Source organism: Falco biarmicus, chromosome 5 (assembly GCF_023638135.1).
Source record: "Falco biarmicus isolate bFalBia1 chromosome 5, bFalBia1.pri, whole genome shotgun sequence".
In the NCBI taxonomy this organism is placed as follows: Eukaryota; Metazoa; Chordata; class Aves; order Falconiformes; family Falconidae; genus Falco; species Falco biarmicus.
The window spans coordinates 52,607,436-52,631,761 of NC_079292.1; the positions used below are offsets into that span (position 1 = coordinate 52,607,436).

The 24,326-nt window shown below is 37.2% G+C and overlaps 1 protein-coding gene across 2 annotated transcripts in view; it reads right to left on the reverse strand.

Annotated features, from left to right (window-relative positions):
- Positions 1–24,326, reverse strand: part of TMTC2 (transmembrane O-mannosyltransferase targeting cadherins 2) — a 254,058-nt gene that overhangs the window by 57,808 nt on the left and 171,924 nt on the right. For both annotated transcript variants that reach the window (XM_056341389.1, XM_056341390.1), the window contains 4 exons: positions 20,852–20,937; positions 19,830–20,014; positions 18,052–18,130; positions 6,707–6,828 (listed from right to left, as the gene is read on the reverse strand). In XM_056341389.1, the coding sequence (XP_056197364.1) occupies positions 6,707–6,828; positions 18,052–18,130; positions 19,830–20,014; positions 20,852–20,937 (472 nt within the window). The remainder of the gene's footprint in view (positions 1–6,706; positions 6,829–18,051; positions 18,131–19,829; positions 20,015–20,851; positions 20,938–24,326) is intronic.

Here is a 24,326-nt window from a genome sequence, read left to right on the forward strand (position 1 = left end):
TAACAAGCCTCTAGACAGATATTTGCATTAAAATAAGAGTGAACAGGTTTAGTACTAATAAATAGGCTTTTACTCCAAAGGTTTTATTGCAAGCAAATTAGAACTTGACCAGTTATGTATTTCAAGAATCAATGACAAATTAACAGCTATTTTTTGGTTTGTTTTCGTTTGATCGGTTTGTTGATTTGGGTCAATGCAAATTACAGTTATTACAAGATGAAAAGCCTATTCTGAGCTTTACAAATGTCTCTTTAAAGTTCTTCAGGAAGTACACCTTACTGAGAATGATTTTGTGTAGAAATGCGATGTTTAGTATTTAGAATTATTATTGATGGATAAGAGTGTGTCACGAGCAGGTTTTCAGAAGCAGGGAAGTGAAGCTTGTTTTATCTTGGTTTTTATTCCACTTTTTACTTTATGGGGTTACTCTAGTTTTTCATCTTTCCATATTTCCATATACACACATGCAAAAATTTTTGTAGACTTTGGAGAAGAAAATATTATTTCTTCAGGTTTGTCTAATCACCTGTCAGAGACTGGGCTTGTAACACTCTATACTCTCAATTTTCACATATTTCTAAACTCAGAAAAAATAAAATCCTCTCTCAGGAATTCTCTTGTCATTGAATACATACATTTTTAACTGTTCATTAAAGCATTTCTAGAAGTAGACAAACAAACTACTTATTAACACCCCCAAAGGTTGTCAGTGATGTACATCTCAGAAAAGAATGTTGTACAGAAATAACGAAACTTTGTGCTATCTTTTGAAGGCATTTTCTGGAACATGTTAACTTATGAATTAAATAATTTACAAATTGTATGTGCTTTCATTGAGCATATTTTGTTCAGCATTGGTGTGGCCTCACCTTGAATACTGTGTGCAGCTCTAAGCCCCACAATTTAAGATGGTTGCTAAGGCATCCAGAGGAGGGCAACAAAGCTGCTGAAAGGGCTGGAAGGCATGTCCCATGAAGAGCAGCTGAGGACTTTGGCTTTGTCTGGTTTGGAGAAAATGAGGCTGAGGGGTGACCTCACTTCTCTCTACAGCTTCCCGAGGGGGGGAATTGGAGAGGGGGTGTCAATCTCTTGTCCCTGGTATCTAGAGATAGGACATGTAGGGATGGTTCAAAGCTACACTAGGGGAGGTTTAGACTGGACATTAGGAAGTATTTCTTTACTGAGAGGGTACTCAAACACTGGAATATACTTTCTAGAGAGGTTTTTGATGCCCCAAACCTGTCAATGCTTAAGAGGCATTTGGACACTGCCCTTAACAACGTGCCTTAACTTTTGGTCAACTCTGAACTGGTCAGGCAGTTGGACTAGATGATTGCCGCAGTTCCCTTCCAACTGAAATATTCTGCTCTATTCTGCATACAAACTCAAAAGAATTAGCACAACTGAATAGCATAGATTATGCTTTTGCTTACTATTGTTCATTTAATCTCTTACAAGATGCAATTTTAAAATTTAAATTGCCCTTTGGAACAGTAGTGACATTAGCTATGTGCAACTGAGAAACTAGTAAAGCCAACCTGAGATTATGACACGAATTAGTATTTTTCACTTACAGCATGACTGCAATAATTTTAAATTTATTACAGTAGATGAATTGTGATTTACCTTCTTTACAGTTTTACATGCCACTCATGACTTTGCAAAAGGTAACCCATTCTGGTAGAAGCTAATCCTCCTCTAAAATGCCTTTTCAGTAAGGAAGTATAATAGGTATTAATATTAAAAACATGTCTGTACCTTTATTTTGATTCAAGACATTGTGTTTCAGTAAACTGGAACTAGCTTCAGCATGAAAATAAAGAAAGGTATGTAGAATCCTAGAATGATTCATGTTGGGAGACCTTGAGATAGCATCCTGTCCAATCCCCTGCTCAAAGTTTAGTTAACATTTCATTTTGATCAGATTGCTCATGCAGGTTATTGTTCAAGTTAAAAAGAAAACAAACTAAAACCAAAACATTTTTCATTGCTAAGCTAATAAACCTCACCTAGTATATGGTGTCTTTATTTTAGGCATGCTGTAGAACTCAGCAATAAAATAACAAAGAAAAAGACAGGTCACTGTGGATTTAGAAAACATGCAGAGTTCCTAGTTTGTGTTTGACAAAACCAAGGCCAGACAACACGAACAAAATAAACAGTTTATATGCTAGAACACTAATTTGTCTCTACGTCCCTGTTTATGAAACTCTGAAAAGCTTTTGCTGAAAGCTGGGCAAGGATAGCCTGCTGTAACAAGCAAGCAATTCTGCAAATGTCCAGTCTACGCACTGGGCATAGGTCATCCTCACTGTTCCTTAAGGGAAGGCAAAGAAAACAGAAGGTACAAGGAGGTGGTCCACGTATCCAGATTGGCACTAAGGGATTAAATGAAACATGGTAAAAGGAGTTAAACTCAGTTGGCCACCAGTCACAAGTGGTGTTCCCCAGGGCTCAGTCTTGGGGCCAGTTCTGTTTAACAGCTTTATCAATGACCTGGACAAAGGAATCCTATCCACCCTCATTAAGTTTGCAGATGACACCAGGTTGGGTGGGAGTGTTGATCTGCTTGAGGGTAGGAAGGCTCTGCAAAGGGGTCTGGACAGGCTAGATCAGCAAGCCTAGGCCAATAGTATGAGGTTCAATGAGGAAAAGTGCCGGGTCCTTCCTGCACTTGTGTCACCAACCCCACACAGCACTACAGACCTGGGGCAGAGTGGCTGTAAAGCTGCCTTGGGGAAAGGACCTGGGGGTGCTGGCTGACAGCTGGGTGAACGTGAGCCAGCAGTGTGCCCAGGTGGCCAAGAAGGGCAACAGCATCCCGGCTTGTATCCAAAACAGTGTGGCCAGCAGGACAAGGGCAGTGATTGTCCCCTGTACTTGGCACTGGTGAGGCCCCACCTCGAATATTGTGTTCAGTTTGAGCCCCTCACTGCAAGAAAATCACTGAGGCGCTGGAGTGTGTCCAGAGAAGGGTAATGAAGCTGGTGAATGATCTGGAGAACAAGTCTTATGAGGAGCAGCTGAGGGAACTAGGGTTTTTAGTCTGCAGAAAAGGAGGCTTAGGAGAGGCCCTATCATTCTCTACAGCTGCCTGAAAGGTGGTTGTAGGCAGGTGGGGGTTGGTCTCTTCTCCCAAGTGACAAGGGACAAGACAAGAGGAAATGGCCTCAAGTTGTGCCGGGGGAGGTTTAGATTGGAGATTAGGAAAACTTTCTTCACTGAAAGGGTTGTCAGGCATTGGAACAGGCTGCCCAGGGACGTGGTTCAGTCACCATCCCTAGAGGTATTTAAAAAATGCATTGATGTGGCACTTAGGGACACGGTTTAGTGACATGCTTGGCAGCGTTAGATTTATTGTTGGACTTGATGACCTTAAAGGTCCTTTCCAACTTAAATGATTTTGTGATTCTATGTCAAGCTGCTTTTAGCAAGCAGCAATACCAGTAGAAGGCTTTAGGAGGCAGAAAATCTGGGGTTAACACTAAGCCACTTTATTGGAATTTAAATCATGACGTAAAACATAGCTGGATTTGTTAACTTTAAAGGTTTGACACTACTGCTAGGAGGTTTTATACTAGAATTGCCTTTGGCTGGAACTTAGGAACTTGCCTGAAACCTTCTTCCTCTCCCCTCTTCCCTCCCCCCCCTCCCCGATTTCACAGACAGAAAAAAATTCTATCTATATTAGCACCAGCTTCCATTTTTCACTTCATCAACCATCTCACATTTCTCTCCTGGAAAAGAGATGCAGAGGAGTGCTATCAGTAGTTTTGTCTCAGCACTTACACTCAGAAACAGGATTTCAAAAAGTCTGAAGGTTTGGTTCCAATAGATGAAGGGAAAGAAGCCTCTAAAAACATCTCTCCCCTAATATTTGAAAAATAACTGTAGTTAGCTTTTCTCTCTCTTAAATATACAGGCTGTGAGAAAATGATCATGAGCCCAGGTAGCAAAACAGAAGAATAAATCACAGTGGTACCTTAAGTTAGGTATAGGCTCAAACAATGATGCCAAAGGGAGCAGCTCTAATGCTACTGAACACCTAGGAAGTATATACAGACTTCCAAGAAACATGTCAGTTACAGCAATCATATGTTTGTGATGGGAACTAATGCTGGTGCAGTTCAGTATACTGAAAACCAGACAAAATTCATTTAATGTGAATCATTGAACAGATGGTGGGCTGTGCTACTGATTAAGGGTAAGTGACCAACATGGAGACAAAACCCATATTCTCCTGCCAAATCTCTTCAGCCTCCATTTTCATGTTGAATGTCTTTTCAGACTTTGTAGCTGAAATAATTAAATGAAATAAATGCCAAATTTCAATAGATCAAAGATAGGTGAATATTTTTTTTAATGAATGAAATAACCACCCGAAATATTTTCTCTACTTTGTCATCAACATGTGTCTTATTATGTGTTTATAAAGTCCTATGTCATTACCAGCCATATCTTTCAGCTTATGCTGATGTTAATAGAATGGACATGAACCTTCTCTGTACATATTGCCATGAATATGAGATGAAGCAACAGTAATAAAATACTTTTGTATGAAGAGATGATAAAAAAACTTTACGAGAACAGACTACAATTATGGCACAAAGCAAGCATAAGTAAGCAAGTGTGCATTGAGAAAGGATAGGCAGAGTATCTTACTGCCTAACACAGTGCAGTATTCAGTGTTCAAAGTTGTAGGCAGCTCCTGTCTTTTTTGCTAATGAGACACATTCTTCCACAAATATAGTTCAGATCCTCAAGGCACAATCCACCCCACCTGTATCTTACATTTATACCCCTGGAGAAACGTAAACAGTTAAATTCTACTACGAGTATTCACATACATTTTTCATTGCTTTCTTCCCAAAGTTGGGGTATCCCACTGGTGTTTAATCCTGTACCTGAACTTTCATAATGAGGGAACGAAATTTAAAAAAATTATTTTCAGTGGCTCAGAATGTTCGTACAGAGCTATGGGATTTGGAGATGTTGTAATTTTGAAGAAAACTGTGAGACCATGTTTCCCAGAACAACTGCAATACTTTCCCTAGCAGACCTCATATTTCATATACTCAGCAGTTCAGAAAATGTACAAAATTAACCAGAGGAATACTGGGGAGTGTGTGTGGAATAGGGTGAAATAGAAAAGAAGAAAATAAGAAAAGAAAAAAGACATTGGGATTCTAATGGAGAAAACTCTTTCTTTACCCACAGCAATTCTAATAAATTAGAACTTTCACGTCAAAGATCTGCTAAGAAGAAAGCAATAACATTGACTTTGCCCTGTTATTCTTGGGTGCAAGATATGAAGATATCTGCCAGAAAAGCAAGGTAATTTTGGAAATTTTGCTGTATAACCTACTTGCAGTTCTATCCCAGAGGAAGGTAATCAGTGAGTGCATGTATTTGTCAATATCCAAGAAACTTTAACTGTAACTGTAACTGGAAATTGTAGCTAAAAACCTGCCTTTCCAGGCCTGGAACTGACAGGGAGTGGGGATATAACACTACCATCTTGCTTTCCAGTACAAGCTAAAAATTCCCATTTTTAATACAGAGTTTTTAATCAAATTGTATTTGACATTACATGATAACATGGAAAAAATTTTCTTTCTGTGTTGCCACTTCTTACTCATATAGAAAACTTCTGTTCTAATTTTGCCCCCTTTTCCAAACTCAGATATTTCTAACAGCAATGGATCTGCTGAAATTAATTATGAGCTATTTTTATTCACTGGATCTCTACCCTGTGTCCAAGGACATTTTCTGCTTGAAGACTGGACAGGGCATAAGCAAGGTCAGAGTGAAAGCTTATAGACAGGTGAAAAGTTAAGAAAGATATTCAGTTTGAGGCACAATGATTGAAGAGCCTTACAAAGGTGTATCAGTAGAGCATAGAAAGGAAATATGAAACCACTGGAGGAACTATGAGAACAGATGTAGAAGAGATACACAAGCAAGAGGATATGGTCAGAAAAACGAGAATGAGAAATGGAAAAGAAGTGAAAGGAAGTTTTAAAACAGAAATTTTTTTAGCAAATAAATAGAAATCCATTTCCATCCTCAAAATGTGTGAAAAACAAGGAAGGACTGGCGCTCTGCTATAACCATCATATGGACCTAATTTATCTGGAGCTACAAGCTCATCTATACTAAAAAGGCAAAGTGAATTTTGAAGACATGAGAAAGTCGAACTCTTCTGATTATTTTTAGAACTAGCTCTTAGCTGCTGAGAGTTCTCGTCACACGCTCAAAGAGATACTCCGAATGAAGTGTAAATTGAAACCATGAGACATGTAATTCATAAAGCATAGGTGACACCCCTAGCTCTGCCATAGGCTGCTACAACCCTGGGTCAAACACTGAATATCTTTTTGTATTGGTATCATTACTTGCGATTTCAAGTACTTACAATAAAGGCTTTTTCAACCAGACACTGCTGTTAAGAACTATCTCTTTTAAAGTTTCTGTGCTATTATAATTGTTCTCTTCTGGCACAGAGGGTGATATTTCAGGAATGGATACAATGTTTCACAAAGAAACGAACGACACTGTCAAAATCCTTCATAGAAGGTATAAATGAAATAGCGTGACTAACAGGGCAATAAGCAATTTTCAAGACAAACTCTTCCCATCCCCTTACCTCAAAGGTAACTAGTCAAAGGGCCATGGACCAACATCCAGGACCTGCTAATTAACTCACCGTCAGAGCCAGCAGTTTTCCGTAGGTGAGATGAGCTGGAATGTGGTCATTCTTGGATCGCAGTGACTCCACGTACCAGCGCTCTGCTTCTGGCAGCCGGTTCATTCTCATGTAGGCTTCTCCTACAGGGTGAAAGAAATGCTAGTGAGAATGCCCAGAATTTCTCAAGGTTTCCATAATTTACTATCTCATTTATAATTTGCTTTATATTAAATGGGCAGAGATCTTGAAACAGGTGAAACGCTTTGAACACCTGCAATGACACACACACACAAGTCTTACAGACACTAGAGGAGACTGAGTTATGGCCTTATTAGGCTGAAAGAACATAGTTAAGATGAAAGCCCTGTTAGAACAAAATTGCAAGGGAGTGTTCCACCTGCTTAGTTTCACTCAAAAGTCTCAAAGTAACAGAAATCTTATAAATCTACTGTAGAAAAGTTACTTCTTTTCCACCAGTCTACACAATCTACAGCATGAAATGGCAGGAAGGATATGGAAAGTGTTTGCATTTAATCATAATACATCAAGAGCCTAGATATTTTTTTTTATAACTGGGAAAGGTTAAGAAAACAGTCCTGAAACTATATTGGAGGGAGGGACAAGACATTAAAAAAAATTATCTCTGAATGTAGCTAAATTAGATCATCTGCCACAATTAGTCTAAATTAGAATATAGTATCCATAATTTTAAAATTGCTGGTCTTAAGAAGTCATGTACAAAATGACCAAAATTGGACATATTTCAAAGTGAAATCCTTTACTGTAAGAGACTGAGGCAGGTGATGCTGAAGAACAACAGATGAATGCGATGTCAGAAAGCCATATATTGCGGTAGAGAAAATAGTAGTCTTGACGTTTCTGAGAAAGAATTTAGCATACAGAGAAAGACAAGTGCTTTCTCCAAGAAGCAAACAACCAAATTTCTCAAGGGCTGGAAATAAGCAATATCAAACAAGCATGTAATGGTGAAGAACAGCAGCTTTCAGATTAATACCCTGGATTTCCACAGATCTTTCATGGGGGCTCTAGATATAAAAGTGCCCTTGCCCTACCAATGGCAGACTGAAAATGCCTACAGGAGAGTCAGGATTTCATCACCTCGCAAGTTGATTCATTTCAAATAAATGGCTAAGTATCTTCCCAAAAACATGAAGTCACAGTTTACCCAGTGCCACCACAAGAGGATCAAGAGAGGACTACAGCTGACCCAGGTAGAGGTTGGCTAAGGCTGTCTCCAGGTGAGTCACTGCCCACAGTTCCGAATTACATGGGAATTAATAGCTGTGAGGGCATTCAGGAGAGAGAGATAGACTGATGTTCTTTATTCAAGCTTGAAGCCAACTACCACACCCCCAAAACTCAGACAAAAATGTGCCACCTACATGTTCAAAGAAGTAGAAAAGAAGTAACTCTTACCGTGGGAGCTACTCCATTTTAAGTATTTACAGAAGCTATGAAGGATTTTCTTGATCCAAAAAATTGGACAAGGCCCTGTTTGGTTTGTTTGTTTATTTATTTAGCTTTTTTTTTTTTTCTTGGTGTTTTTTGAGGTTTTTTGTCATCAGAGATTAGGGATCCCAGGCAAATGTGGCACATAAGTTTGAGTTTCAGGACTTAGGGTGCAGTACATGCAAAATGATCAAACCACAGCCCACAGACAAAATGAGTGTGATGGAGTCAGAAGTCAAGCTGAGCCATGGCTAAGGGAAGCCAACATGATTTTTATGAGCAAATAAGAGTTTTTCCAAAAAGGGATGCAAGCCTGTAAATATAGCGGATCAAGACTTCTAATTCAAGGATCTACGAGTATTCTGTACTCATGTGCTGGTTTGGGATATCTGATTGCATACACAGAAGTAGATGATGTTTCAGCATCAGAAGTACTCAAGTCATTCTAACCGCTGGTTAGGGCCAAACTAAAGGAACAATTTTAAAAAAAACTCAGGCCAAATAAAAAAAAAAAATCCAAACAGGAAAGAAAACCCAAAAGAACATGAACATTCCCCAAAACCCATGATCAAATTCAGGGTTATCAATGTCACATGCATTTTTTTCCACTATGTCAGCACTCAGAAATAAGTGACGTATCATCATGCCTTGTTATGCACAAAAAAAAAGCCATGAAGTCAAGTGTGGAAAGGATTGAAGAAGCCAAAAGTCAAGTTATATGTTACCCCCAAGTCCTCTCCCTAGCTGTATACTTTATGGCAGAATGTTTAATTACTTGATTGCATACTGTTTTTCCCACAGGCACCTGCTTCATTCAGCATACAGGAAATGAAGAATCCATATTGCCCTTTTCTTTAAGTGGAAAATTCCAGCCCAACCTGCTACAGCTTGGCAATTTTTCAAGCAATTAACAACAAGATCCTTTAAAAAGTAATGTAAGCAGCCATAAGACATGGAGTTATTATCTGTTGGTAGTATATGCTAAATGCACTGCCAAATTTCAAAAAGATCCAAGGTTCTCATTTATTTTCCATGATGGATTCTGATATAAAAAGAGATTAACAACTTCAGAGTACTGGCAAATTCAATTTTTGATAGGTTTTAAGAGCTCAACTACTTTACAAGCTAGCCTCCTAAAACTTTGAGAGTATTACTGAGTGGCACATCTAGAAATGAAGCTACAATATGTCAATCTAAATGTCAAACTGCAGAGAAAGGAATTTTATTCCCCTAAAGACTTTACCAGGAATTCTCTACAGCTGAACATTTTTTTTTTCTGAAGAGCCTGTTTTCTGCTCATAAGCCCCATATTGTCAAGAATTGCTATATTATACGAAATTAGAACATGTCATTACTATAGAAGGATGAATAGGGAGTCGTATTAATTTCATCTTCTAAACAACTTACAATGACATTCCTATCTAAAAAGAAATGAAAGTAAGTTGAAAACTGCCATGGCCATACTCAAAGACTGGAATAAAATCAAGCAACCATTAACTGAATAATTAATTCAATCAAGTGATTTTATGTGTTAGATGCAATTTTAATAAAAGTTATTCCGGCCTAAGATAGTTTTCAACAAAATGACAGAGAAAACATGTATGGATTGACTTCTGTCATTCAGGATGTATTTGTCTGTCTGAGATTAAAATAAGAAAATAATGTTTGTCATTTACAATCATGTATTTTTATAAATTTGCAACATAAATTATTTAGTCATTAGGAAAACAATAGTGTGTGCACTAGCAGCAAATATGCAAAGCAGTGGTACATGTGCACAGGTTTCTGTATTTACTTTAACAATTCCTTAATTTGTAAAATCTTTCAAAACTCATGCTAAAAATCTGAAAGATCACAGACACACTATTTGCTAATGAAACTTGCCAGACCTATAATATTCAATACAGGTAACAACAACAGAGAAAGAAATTCATTGCAGTGGAAACCTTGAGACATAAATTGACAGTTATTTCAGTTCCCTAATCTGTATCAACACGCAGCCAGGCACAGCATTGCCACACAGTGAATGGTGGTAAGGAATTCAATAGCCAACTGGAGTAAAAGGGCACAAATCAGTAATTCTGAGCTCCTTCCATTTTTACAGGGGTTAGTTCAACTAATATTCCTGGGGTTTGTGCACCCATTTCTTTGCTTATTCTACAAGAACATAAGATTATTAAACTGTAACTCTCATTTACTAATGTAGTGCAAGCAAAAAAATATGCAACTGAAACACTATTTAAAGGAGTGCATATATCATTCATTAACACCTCTATTAATGTTTTATGACAAAGAAATGAGTAACGGGCTACCTTTTAACTAGCTTTACACCACTATAATTAAAACCCTGGTACTCAAGTGGATTTTCTTTGCCATAGAGATAGATCAGTTGCAAGATTACCGTTCTCCAAACAATATTGTTCTATATTTCCCCAGAATCCTCAGAATTGAAAAACAACCTTTCAAAATAAACAAAACAAAAAACCCCCAACAAACTAAAACACCACTGAAAAAATCCCCACTAAGATGATGCCAGGACAAATTAATTAAAAATAATTAAAGAACACTAAAAATCATTAAATATTTACATTATATATATATTACATTAAATATAATATATAACATTAAATATTTACATTAAATAATAATACTAAGGATCAGCTTGCTCACAGCTATTTCCCCTGAAAGGCTAACTTTATAATTGAAAATAAAGTGAAATGTGAACTTTTAGAAATCCTTAAAGAAAAAAAAAAACAGGCAGACATTAAGATTTTCTAATATATATACAAAACATTGTTAAAAAGCAAAATTAGGTAGCATTTAGATGAATATATGTTACATGGTTCTAGATTAACCTTTCATCTGCTAATTTCATATTTGTTCTGTTTCAGATGCACGTTGTCATACCAAGCAAAGGCTGTCTCCTTGCAGGGAGCATGTTTTATCAATGAGCAAGTACAATGAAACTATGGATGTAATAGCACTGTTCCTCTATAGGTGTCATGTACCCATACCTTCAGACTAAGAACATATGTCTCTCCTGTGGTCCTTCTCTTAGGACCCCAAACGATGCTACTGAAAAACTATATCCGTAAAGGATACAATGCAGGGTAAAGCTGCCTTGCATCATGCTTGTATATGTTAATTATCTGCCACTTAAATTTATGGGTGGTAAAAATGTAATATAGAAAATATAGAACTTGGCATTGACAAGAGCAGACATAAAAACAGAAAGAAAGATGGAGATGCACTTTGAAAAGGAAAATCATTAACATACATTCAGTCAGAATTAAAATTTCATTTTTCCATCATTTCTTTGAATTGGGAGGTTGCCTTAGAAAATGATGGACAGGTCTGCATCCTTGCATACCATAATGCCACAAGGGTTTTGTGTCTTTCATAATGCAACCATGAAGCTTCCTTGTGCAAATCAAGGCTGCAGGTGTGCTTACCATAAATGCACCTCCCAGGATATATAACTTCCTTCTCTTTTTCCCTTAGGTACCAGTACATGCAATAAAAATAAATCTAGAAGCATAGTTTGAAATTATACTACACTGATGTTTAAGATATACTGCAAAAGATTAACAGTCTTGGTGATAAATATGCAGTGCATGCACATCTCTGAAACAGCTGAAGCATGTGAACTTAATGAGCATGAAGTTCTGCACAGACTGCATATTTTGTTTGCTTTTTTTCTTTTACACAACAATCTTCTTGAAGATTTCAAGGAATGTGTTGTATTTTAAGAGGGCTTTTGACAGATGGGAGTCAATCCATATTTGGTTGAGTAGATTCTTACAGGCCTCAGTTAGCCACAGCAAAGCCTTCGATCTGATTTAATTGGACCACTAAGCTATTTTTGAAGGAACATACCTAAAGTGGAAAACAGATATAAATGAAGGGCAAAACAAAATCAGTTCCAGCATGGAACTGCATGGACTTTGCACAGCTCTTCTCTGTTGTACAAAGACTTCCAGTGAAAGAAGTGTATTGACACAAATAAAGGCAGTGAACTCACCTGAGATACGTAATTTCATTTTCTTTTTCCAGCAGATGTGCAACCAGCACTAAATCATAAGGGCAAAACCTAGAAATTCATAACTGGCAAATGTTTGTACTCTTTTCTTTCCTTTTACTTTATTTACACACATTTTAAAGATGTTGGTTTTTTTTTTGTCAGTAATACATAGCCATTATGCTAGTATACGTTTCTTTAAAACACTCTTAATAGATGCACTTTCCATTAGAATCATGCCTAACTGGGATCCCTGTAGTCCAATTTCAGTATTGGAATACATTTTTGGTTTACAAATGTAACTATTATACTTACTTTCATACAAAACCCCATATGTTTAAAATGCAAATGCATTTCAGGCTTAGACTCTTAGCTTTTTCAGACTATCACCTAAAAACCCTCAAGAATTTCATGTGAAATTATAGATCAATAGTCTAAATAATTTAAACTAAGAAAACCTGAGAAGTTTTAAAAAGAAAAATCCTGGTCCCTAACATCGCACCCATTACCCCTCAGTAATCCATTGCTGTAACCTTTTTAACCAGCTTGAATCCTTCAAATAAAATGAACAAAGTGAAAAAACAGGACACATTGCATTCAGTCCAGAGATTTATACTCAGCTTAGTAAAGCAGATATAAAGTACCATAGTCTGCAAAGTCTCAGCGGGGTAAGGGTTAAAGGAGGAGGGTGGGGAAAGAAGGAAGCACAGCATTTTGCTCCCATCACCACTAGAGTGGACTCCATTATTTCCCTAGCACATGTAACAAAATGTAAATATGAAAGAAAAAAAGAAATCCCTTGTTTTCAACCAAGCTAGTTTTGAAAGAAAAAAAGTTTTTAATGTACATTTAGTAAGAAATTACCAGTAAAGCTTCATGAGATGCATAGGAAGCACACCGATGACTGGAGCTCAGACAAGCGCAAGTATCATGCTCTGTACAAGTTATGATATGGGATATGTATTTCACAGCTTAATCATCTGTGGCTCTTAAAAAGTAAGTCTTGCACAGCATGAACTGTAAAACTATACCAGCAAAAGTGTTTCTTGGAGTTCTAAACAATATTTTAAAGTAATTCAATAAAAAAGCATTTAATGGGAGCAAGGGGCAAATGGGATAGGAGCCTTAACAATATTAACAGATTTGTACAAACAGCCACATCCTCACAAAAGCATAATCAAATAAAGTGATAGTTATGTTATAATCATCAATAGATAAAGTCTCTCTGCATGCTAAGCCTTTGTATTTACGATACAAACCTCTGCACCAGATATAAAATCTGTCTCCCCTTTCCCGTCTTGTACCTGGCTGCCACTTGCATACGATTTGTTTTCTGTCCATGTGCAATGTAGCAGATTAGGAAGGAGAAATCCAAACTCTAATTTGTGCATCATTAACTGTACTAACTCCTGCAAAGTTAGCTTCTTTTTTAACTTGCATTTCTCATTAAAAATGTTTGGTTTGCATTAACTGTATCTGAAAATAGCCATTCATATATTAGCTGGCAAGGGCAGATGAAGTACAATCAAGACATTTGTCTTTATGACAGTATCTTGCCAATCTAAACCTGAACAATGCCACCCCAACATCTTTCTTGTTACTGCTTGGTACTAAAATAAAGCCTCCATGGTCCACCTCACACCACTTAACTGGCAGGAGTATGAATTACTGTAGCAGGTGGGCCAGTGTGGTTTTAAAAGCAATGTAATACAATCAACTGTATAATATCAGATTTCAAGGAACGCAAAAGACATCTAGAGCAGAGGCTGATCGTTAAGCAATCCTAATATTGGCATTAAAGTGTTCAAGATCCCACAGGGACCATTTTATCTTTTTGACCCTAGGCTTTAATTGAAACTTTAAACAAAATATATTACCTATTTAATGCAGCTGAGCTGGACTCTGGCCTTTGTAGTGCATGTTGCCATGCCAAGCAAATTAATCTGAGTAACCTTAGCACGTACTTTTTAATTTACATCAAAGAAATATGACAGAGAAAATAAATACCAAGCCAATCCTATACAGTTTGTTGAATAATTGTTTTGATTCTAGTTTTAAAGTTTTAATTTTTAGCTGTTTTGTGCTCTTTTGAGAAAAAAATTAAAAAAAATAAAAGGTTTTACTTCTTGGTACAAAGCCAGAGGAACATATGGTTTCCTTAGCTGAGTTGTTGCACACCTGGCAAAATAAATCACAGCAACAGGAGACCAAAATCAACCCTGCAACTTTTCATACGCACAAACTTACAACATCTGATGCTGGTATAGTGGCCCTGCCTTTTGTACCATGAATAAATGCCAAGTCAAATGGATGGCTTGCTTCTTGAGCCCAAATACTTCTTGTTGCTTTAAAAGGCAAGTTACTTAGGATGAGAGTCATCAGGGCAGGCTGGCACACCAGAGGAATGAGTCACTGGGCCTGTCAGAGTGAAAGGCCAATAGAAGCATGCACAGGAAAAGATGCATAACGCATACAGGGAAAGCAGGTGGTGTAAAGGCTTAACACTGCTGGAGCGTTAATGCTACCACACTCAGAGTGCTGGAGTTCAAACCTAATTCAGTTTAAATAGTTCATCTCCTGTTTATTCTCTTTCTAGTATGTCAGGTACTCCACAGAGGGGAAAAAAAGCCTCCATAAAATCTTCAGTGACATGATTGGATAATTATTAAAAATTAGAGGAAGCACTGTTTCTTACATCACATGCCAATATCTGGCAATATATGTACCACTGAACCAAGCAGAGTCATCGCCAGAGACTCGGAATACATTAATTACAATAACGGCAGCAGACAGTCCTCAAACTGTAACTATTCCTGGATTTCATGATAAGCTGTGGAGACCTTTTCCACCTGCAGAGAGACAGGGAAGGACCCCTCCTTCCCAAGCAGATGGGGAGCACTCCCCAGTTTCCACCCCCCACACCCTTCTTCCCCAGCAATGAGCATCCAGTGAGTGGGCACAGCTCAGTGTCAGGTCCATGCAGTTCCAGGCATATGAGACAGGACTGGCCTATTTCAGTTCCTCTAGTCTCTCTTTTAAAGGCAAAAAGTAGGCAGACAAGTTTATGCAATGCTGTTTATCAAAGAAAGTGTTAGAGTGAACATGTTTGTAATTTTATCTTGAACATCAAAACAGAAATAAACAATCGATGCCCAATGACACAGTATGAGCTGCTGATGGGATGCACTCCCGATAATGGATGCGGTTGCCCTGTTCTCCTGCCACACCCAATGCAAAGAGATGACTAAATAGGTGTTTTGGATTTACCTCACAAACTTGAGCTAGTAAGTCTAAGCTAGTCATCTCAGTTCCTTTTACAGGAGAAGTATGCTTGCAGGGGATCATTTTTATAATCTAAAATAGATGTCAAAGTCAGAAGGGCTCAATTACTCCCCAGAGGTATCTTTTTCTCTCCACACTATACAGTGATGCTCACCTAGCTCTGGCTTGTCATCTAACCTTTACACTGTTACAGGTAGGAAAGACTAACCAAAGTAACTGCAGTCAGGTACACTCACATGGACACATCCAGGACAGCTTTAAACAAATTTGTCTGAGTCCTGCTGTTAATATAGCTGCACTGCATTCAATTCACTTCCCTACCCTTTATATAGGCTCTTGGGTTGCCTTTGCAGCACAGCCAACAACTCATACCTCAGCAACTAGTGCGAAGCAAGTTCTGATAACCATGCAACAGCTGCCATCACAACATCACCAAAATACAAATATATGCTATGTTAATGATAAGGTGGACTTTACAGAGCTCTGTAATAGCCGGTTGCTCTTCGCAATAGGCTGAAAGGGGCTAAGGTAAGCTCAGTTGACCCTAACTTGTTACACCACTAGGACCTTCATTTGTGAAGTGCTGATGGTTGCCTAAAGGAAACAGAAGCCAGAGTATGGGTTAAGCAGTGGAGGGGGGAAGTGTAGCAGCAGCCAAGCCCAGGCAAAGGACTGAGCTGGTCTTTGTGTTCACTATCGCTTTGTGAATTAATAAATGCAAATCCCAGGAACAGAGTGAACTTGGACGTCATGGACTGTGCTTATAAAGAAAGCTGAGAAAGGCCTCCTGAACCTAAAAAGTAACTAACGGGCAAAAAAGTAAAAAACTGAAGAATTTTATAGGTCATGGTTGTTCTAAAGGGAGCATCTATTCACAGAAAAAGAAAAAAGGTGGCACAGGCCTGCTTTGTGATGGAGCAACCATCATGCTACAAACAGGGTTGGTTTACTTTTCCAATTTCTGTACTTCTGAAGAGCACTTTTATCAGAATTATGAAATATACAGCTGTACTAAAAAGGGCAGTCAAACTTCAGAGGATCACTGGAGCACTGCAGTACTTCAGCAGTCACTAAAGGACACCAATAGTAAGCACAGGTTTAATTCACAGAGGGTGGTGACCGTTGATAACCCCACCAAATTTATCAGCAAATGTTGATAAATAAAACTGACAAAACAATAGTTCCGCCAATACTCTCTATGAAGAAAAGAACATGCAATAATCAACTTGCATATTTTAGTGATTTTTGCCACTTGCATTAATCTGATAAAGCTCAGCAACCAGGGAGAAGTAACTCTCCACTGAAATGTATGAAGTGTTAAGGAAATGTTTATACTATTATTGGCATTAGATGCTTTGTCACTGTGACAAGAGAAGTACTTAATTTAGCATTTACAGAGATTTGCAAACATGTATATCAGTTACAACTACAATTTTACAGTATTTTTTTCCTATGCCTTAGTACTTCTAGGGAGCTAATAAAAGATGCCTTTCCTGTATAAGTAGAGTGAGTGACGCTTGCTTTCAACAATGTGTCAAACCAACGGGTACAACCAATGCATTCCCTCATATATTAGGCATTGGGGGGCGAGGGTACGGATGACAACACACACCACAAAACCCCACATGCTTCCTGTTGATCCTGATTGTTTCCACATATATTTTTAATTGCTCTACTTCAAACTACTTAAAGTATCTTACATCCTTTTCTGTTCCAGATAGGAAATCAGTGTCTACTGGGCCAGACACTGAGTTTGCTTAGCAGAAATACATGCCCTTTCAGAGAAAAATCCAGTTAAAAGCATCTCTGAAATAATGAGGAACCTGCCCCTTCGTTTACAGATCTGAATATTATAAATAATAATTCATATTATCTTCTTCCTTTTATCTGTTTAGTATATGTTCTATAAAGATGTGATGAAGAATATGAGGAGCTGAAGTTAAAGTGTAAAACCAAAAAAACCATCTCAGCTAAATTAATGTTTCTTGCAGTACTCAAAGCACTCTGCTAAAATTTTGAAGACTTCTATCATTGTAGATGTCTTAACTAACAGTACATCATCTGGGAAATAAGCTTTTGGCACAACCTAAAAAAAAATAAAAAAATCCGATGATCTCTGTGGTCCTGTTTGGACATTTTGTTGTTTCAGAAGGAAACTTAACATTCAAAACCCACGCTAAGTCTTATGTTATAATCAATCTCAGTCCACATTCTATGAAGTTTCGAAGATGACTAAATGGGAGATTTTTTAAAAAAATAATTATTAATTGCACATGAGTTCTCCAGGATAGTGGATGAGAGACTGTGGAGGCAGACAAAAACCCTAATCCACACATTCTAAACTTAAAAGTGCTGTATGGACACTCTTAAAGGTATCTAGTATCTAACTGTCTCATCATTTATTGTGCCCTATCCAGCACTGAAGTTACTGACAATTTAAGCTCTGAACCTGGTTTGCTTGTATCTACTGAAGGCATTTTTTTGTTTGTTTTATTACCTAAATCATTTGAGCACCAGTTGCTTGGCTAAGTTTTTTTGTTTCACCCTGCCTGACTCCTCAAGTATCTTTCTGAAACACTAACAATGCACTTACCCATCATGTTGTATAAGCTCTGTGGTGCAAACTGCCTTGGCATTTTCTGTATTGCTTCTTTGTAAACCATAAGGGCATCCTGAAGAGAGACACACAAGTGGGACAAATAACTAGTAAAGCATTGATTTCAAAAGTAGTCTTTCACAGAGAAAGCAAAGCCAGACTATCTTCCTTCCCCAAGTGAAAGGTGCAGAGAGAAAAAACACATCGGCATCATAAATATCATGGAAAATTCAGATTTCTCATTTACAAATATTTTATCAAATTCAGTGAAGCTTATTGACAAGAGATCAAATTAGTTCCAATATTGCAACTTTTTTACCAATCAGAAGTAAAAGGAACATTTTTTTAAACCCCTCAATGACGCATGAGCTTATAAACATATACAAAATTATACAGGATGTCAGAGAATATCAAACTGCAGACAAAGGACCTTCTGATGACTAAGCTACTATAAGTGACCTAAAAATAAAGAAATCATTGTCTACTGTCAAGTAATAACAAAACATAATCCTTACAACTCAAGTCTGCTCCACACAAAGAATGAGATGTACTACAGTGTCAAGAATGCCAAAACTGGATTCCATTTGCAAATGTGCTGTGCCTTGAGTTACTCGAGCACATACTTATGATTCATTCTGCACTTTGGATGCTTACTGGCCAGTCTGTTAGCTCTGCATCATTTTCTACATCATCCCATCTAACAGTCATAGCTTGTGAAGGCTGAAATATGCTTGACAAAAAAAATATCTTAAGTGTGTGACCCAATCAGGGCTGGCTCAGACTGCAATGACTACCAGGCAGAAACCTGATGGTTCATATTCTTAAAATCCCTTGCACCTCCCAGGCATTGAACTCCAACTCTATACTCTATCAGCCATGCAGACAACATGCTGCTGTTCTCTTACATTCATGGATGTATTAGCTGTCTGTGTTTTAAGCAATTAGTAGCTGCCATCTGACAGAACTCGATTCAGCAGACAGATGCCAGAAAATCCATAAGGCTTGTATGCCTAATCTTAAACAGCTGAGGTAACTGCCGTGGTCAAGAAGAGCTATATGAATCAAAACCATGCATAACTCCTATTCTGAAGTATGCCTGGCAATGCAAAGAAAGAATGACTTTCTTTCAAATACGGCTACAGGTCAAAACTCAAACAAATGTCCAGTTTTAGTAATTTCATCAGGGAGAAGGGAGAGGAATCACAGAAGTCACATTTGTACAAGTAAATGAGATGGGATGGGTTGGGTGCTGTGTACAGTTACATTAAAAATTATCCAACCCACTTCAGCACTTAGGTTAAGTTATCTGAAGAGAGCACACAAGTGGGATGTTTTTAATCACTGAAGTTTTGAATTGTTTCAACTAGGTCTTGATTTTGGAGATGCAGAAATAAACATAATTGCACGTTTTCAGCTGAAGATGGGCTTTATTTTGAATTAAAAAGCCAGTACACTTTAGGTTGGCTGGTCTGTAATCAGGCTATATCCTTTGCATATCAGTGACGGGGACAAAGCCAAGAAGAATGAACTAACACATATCAGATGTGACCACTGCTAATGCTGACTCTGACATCAGAACATCACACTGCTAATTAACATTGTCACACCTGTGGCTGTGGAGAATAAATATTCTCTGTAGAGAATGCTAATCTTGATTAAGTGTAATTCAATCAATTTGTGCCTGTGATGTCTTTTGAAAGTCTGGCTGGAAGCAATAGGTATTATTTATGAATGAAGGTTTTATAATGATATTGTAGACAAATCTGGAGTCTTACCTCATAGTGTCCTTGTTCATGAAAAAGTTTTCCTAAGTTATAAAGACAGCTAGTAACAGAGCTTTTATGAGCATGAGGATCTTTCAGATTTTCATCAGGGATCTCTGAACACTTCAGGAAAGTCCTCCTGGCTTCTTCTGTCTTCCCTTGGTTCATCAGGATGATGCCAGTATTTAAATAGGCAGCTGTGAAGAGGGAAATAATGTTATCTTTAAATGGGGCTCCATGATGTTTTATCTAATCTTTGTTTTACTTCAAATTGATATCTGAAGGAGATCCCATGGTTATCTAATTTGCCTTTTGTATAATACAGTTCACTCACTGACATAAAGAGGAACATATAACAGCTAAAAGTTCAGAGATAAGGAAAGCAGAAAGTGGGTATAAAGGTTAAGGAAGGAGGGAAGAGGACACTGGTTAGGCAGGGTGCTCTAATTAGGACTGTATCGAGTATATAGTGCCATTGTTTGAAATGTTACAAAAATATATACATCTATATTTATATATACATATATAAGACTTAATACTGAAGCTAGAAAGAAGTCAGCAATCTTAAAAAGCACCCACTTAATTTTGGAACCATCCGATTTGGCAACATCCTATGGATTATTCCCCATTTCTCCCAAGTAAGAAAGGAAAAATGAAAGGACTTCAAAAATATTTGTATTATTCACTCACACCACATACCATAAAAATCAGGGACCAGCTCTAAGAAACAGCAAACAGAAGCCTGAAAATTTTGGGTAGTAGCATATATGGCTCACCACCCCAGATCAGATACATTTTAGGTTCTAGCAGTGCCGCCCAATGCTAATTCATCAGCTGCTTCTTCCCTGCACCACAATAAATGTAGTTGTTGACTAATAAACGCTTGCTTTCAACTGAGAAGTGCACAATTTCACCTTTTGCTTTCAGAATGAAAAACTTCTGAAAAAAAAAATAAAGTGTTATTGAAGAGCAGGAAGATTTCCTTAAAAAGCTATAGTCAGTATTATGCAAGCTTGTACAGTTGAAATACTTACAAGCTAGTGTGGGTCTGCTACCAATTGCCAGTTTATAGTAATGCAATGCCTCTGAAAACCTGCTGTTTTCCTGAAGTAGTAATCCTCTGCATAAGGACAAAAAAAAAAAAAAAGAAAAAAAAAGAAAAAAAAAGAAAAAAGAGAGAGGGAGGTTACTGCAAAGAGTAACTTCAAGATAAATATTGAAAACAAAACTAAAGTAAAGAAAAATATGCTGACTGGTATTTCAGAAGTATATCAACTCTGCATGTTACTATCAAATTAGTGGCAAAATTATTTTGTGTGAAAACAGGATTAGTTCAGAGACATCAGGTGCATCCATATGGCTTTAACAAAGCAGATGTTAAATGCAATAGTTTTGGCTTTCTTGGAAACCAAGAAATTCATTTACTCAGTTAAGAAAATGGTAAATTGTGAGTTTTTAAAGCAGATGGAGTATGGTGGAGGTATTTGTAACTAAGACATTCATGTTTAGCCTGTCATCTTTTCTTGACTTGAAAAACCAGATATTTTTGAAACACACAATAAAATTAACCACTTAACACTTCACATGTATCACCTTAACGAGCCCCCTTTGGTTGAGCAATTTCACTACATTATTCACTGTATGGCTAAGCACCTACATTAGTTTAATTTTTTCTGGCCTGAACAAATTTAATAACTGAAGAGATATCAAAAATTATACCAAATACTTCCAGTTCTCAGTTAGTTTCATAATCCATGGGCTTTAATTAAAGCTTTTAAGACAAGCATCTTTGGGAATTACAATTACATCTTTGTGCATTACAAAAGCCACCAATAAAAATGCCTGAAAATCAGTGCTCTGGACATCATTGACATTAATTTAGAATTGCACGCTTAAATGAAAACTCAAAGCGTTATAGCGTTCCCAAAGTTTTAGAAGACTGAAAAAAAAGCATATGTAAATGTATTAAGATCCAAAGGATTTAAAATCCTTAAAAATTAGTCATTTCAGAGTGGAGCCTCAGGCCCTGTTATCCAGGGGTAGATGTCCCTCTTCTTATACCTCAAAGTAACCAGGAAAAAATAAATGTAGCTATTTGTTTTAGGTCAGAAGGTTATCATATCTATTTGTAGTTCCACTAACCTACAGCAATTTTCTCTTCTTCCTCTATGCCTTTATCTGCTGATAGCTTTTTGAATGGTAGAGGAGCTTGGACTTTTTCCATCTCCAGTCTCCAATCAGAAAAGATTTTTTTCCCTCCAAAGTCTCAGGAAAACTTTGTGAATTAAACCAGTAGACTTCAGGAGAAGAAAAGAATAGGGCAGTTAGCTAAAGAAATAACCACCATCTAAGTTGTTTGCTTCCTATCATTGAGTCAGGATTTAAGAGTGGAGGAATATATCCTCTTTTTTCTGTACAGTCTATCAGTCCCACACAGCCTCACTTTTGAAACTGTCCCTCAAGTAACTTCAATTAGGTAGTAAATCACTTAATATTAACAAAAATTACATGTAGTTGGTACTTCCAGTAATGTGAGCAATCAGGAAATAAAATTCAGGATACTTCTTGGCATGGCACGAAGTTTTTTAACTACTGTCAAGTGTCTTGCAGGTGGCAAGGGGTATGATGGTCAGGATACTAACAATGTTTTCTAAATTTTCCAGAACATGAATTTTGTTTACTCTAAAAACTTTTATAGACTGTAATTAGTCCAAGGGAAATTACTATTGTTACGGTATTTTGATCCAGTATCCTATTGATGGCAGTAGAATTAACAAAAAAATGACTTGCATGGTCTGACATTTAAGCTGCTTCTTATTTCTTTTTAAAAAATAATATTCTTACAATTTTTGGACAAATTTGTCAAAGAAATTTGATTCTTATTTTAGTTCTAGAATAAATAATTCATATATTAAGTAATACAGTAATTCCTCAACTTGAACAAAATAAATTACTTTGTAAACTGTAAAACACTTGTGCTTTTTGGATTATAAGAACGTTAAGATCTAATTATTACCAAATCTTCTGTATTCACGACATGCTCTAGTACTGGCACTCTTGATTAATTACTTGATCATTTAAGGTCTTTTTTTCCCCCACTACTCTTCCAGAAGACTTTTTTTTCTTTTAAAAGTTGTTCCATTAGCAGACATATTCTCTCTCTGCCCCCTCTCTTCTTCCTTTGCCTAAAAGCCCAGGCTGCTCAGATGCAAGATTTGAGTGCTGAATTCCAGCAAATAATTAGTGTTTTATTTGTACTTATGAGGTTTTGTAAAATAAAAAGAAGAAAAAGATATAATCAAAAATTCTTGATAAGGCATGAAACTGCTTCTCTCCTTGTGAAACTGGTTCTGATTGATTGCTGGTTTTCCCTGTGGCTTCTGGCAGTACAAAAATGACTAGATTTATGAATGTCTAGGTCTAGTTTCAGATTAAACAAAGTCAAGAAAAGGCTTAAAGGAAAATTAAAAAATAATATTTTTAGTTGAATAAAATTAACACTTAGGAAAGTATGCTTCTGAAAGAGAACTACTTTGGATGTTCACCTATGAAGGGATAAACAGTTTTTTAAATAGATAAAAAGTTAAGATGGTGAACATTGCATTAAACTTGCAAAGCATTCCTGAATTTACAGTGAATATTAGAAGACTTTAAGGAGCAGTTATTTCACTTCCAAGATTAAAAAAAAAAAAAAAATAATCAGATTCTCTTTAGCATTAATCTCAGAAAAATGTAGTCATAAAAACATGCTCACCAACCTCTGATTACTCACAACATGCAACTGAAACTACACCCAAACACTTCAAATTTAGTTTCCGCCAAAATTAATACTGTCTATGAAATGTCCTACTACTTTTTTTAAAGCAAGTATTATAATCCCAGTTTCTAACTTCATTACTCCTCACTGTTACTTCCAGAGGTCTGCTGTCTCATTCTCCACACAGAAGGAATATAAATGAGCAATAGTTCAATATTTGCTTCGGTCTCCAGTTTCTACAAGTAAAACACCACTACCTTCTTATAAATATTTACCTTTTGAGCAAAGAAAAAAATAAGCCCCAGGATCAAATGACAAAACTACTGTTTATTTCAAAATTAGTTCAAGAAAACCTGCAAGTCCTCAGGTCCTATATTCTCCTTTCCATTACTACATTTCACAGCAACTAAGCCATTTCCAAGACAAAAATCATGCTGATTTTCAGCTAGGCACCACATTTGAGAGGCAGACCTGAGGTTCTGAGGAACAGCACAGTTCAGCCTTGATACCACATTGCTAAACCAGTGGACCTGATCAGCAGAGACAGCAGGGCCAGTGAAGGAACAGCAGCCCAAGGCCAGGGCCCTGGGAGCAGAGCAGGGATCTTGTTCTCCAGGCTCTCTGCCAGCTGCTCCAACAACTCCAAGTTGAGGCAACAAGTCCCAGGGTTGCCTCTGAAAGCATCTGACCTTTAAAATTTTTCACTGTTGTCAAGATGAACGTGAAGCAAAGAGATGGGCTCAAGTGAGGAA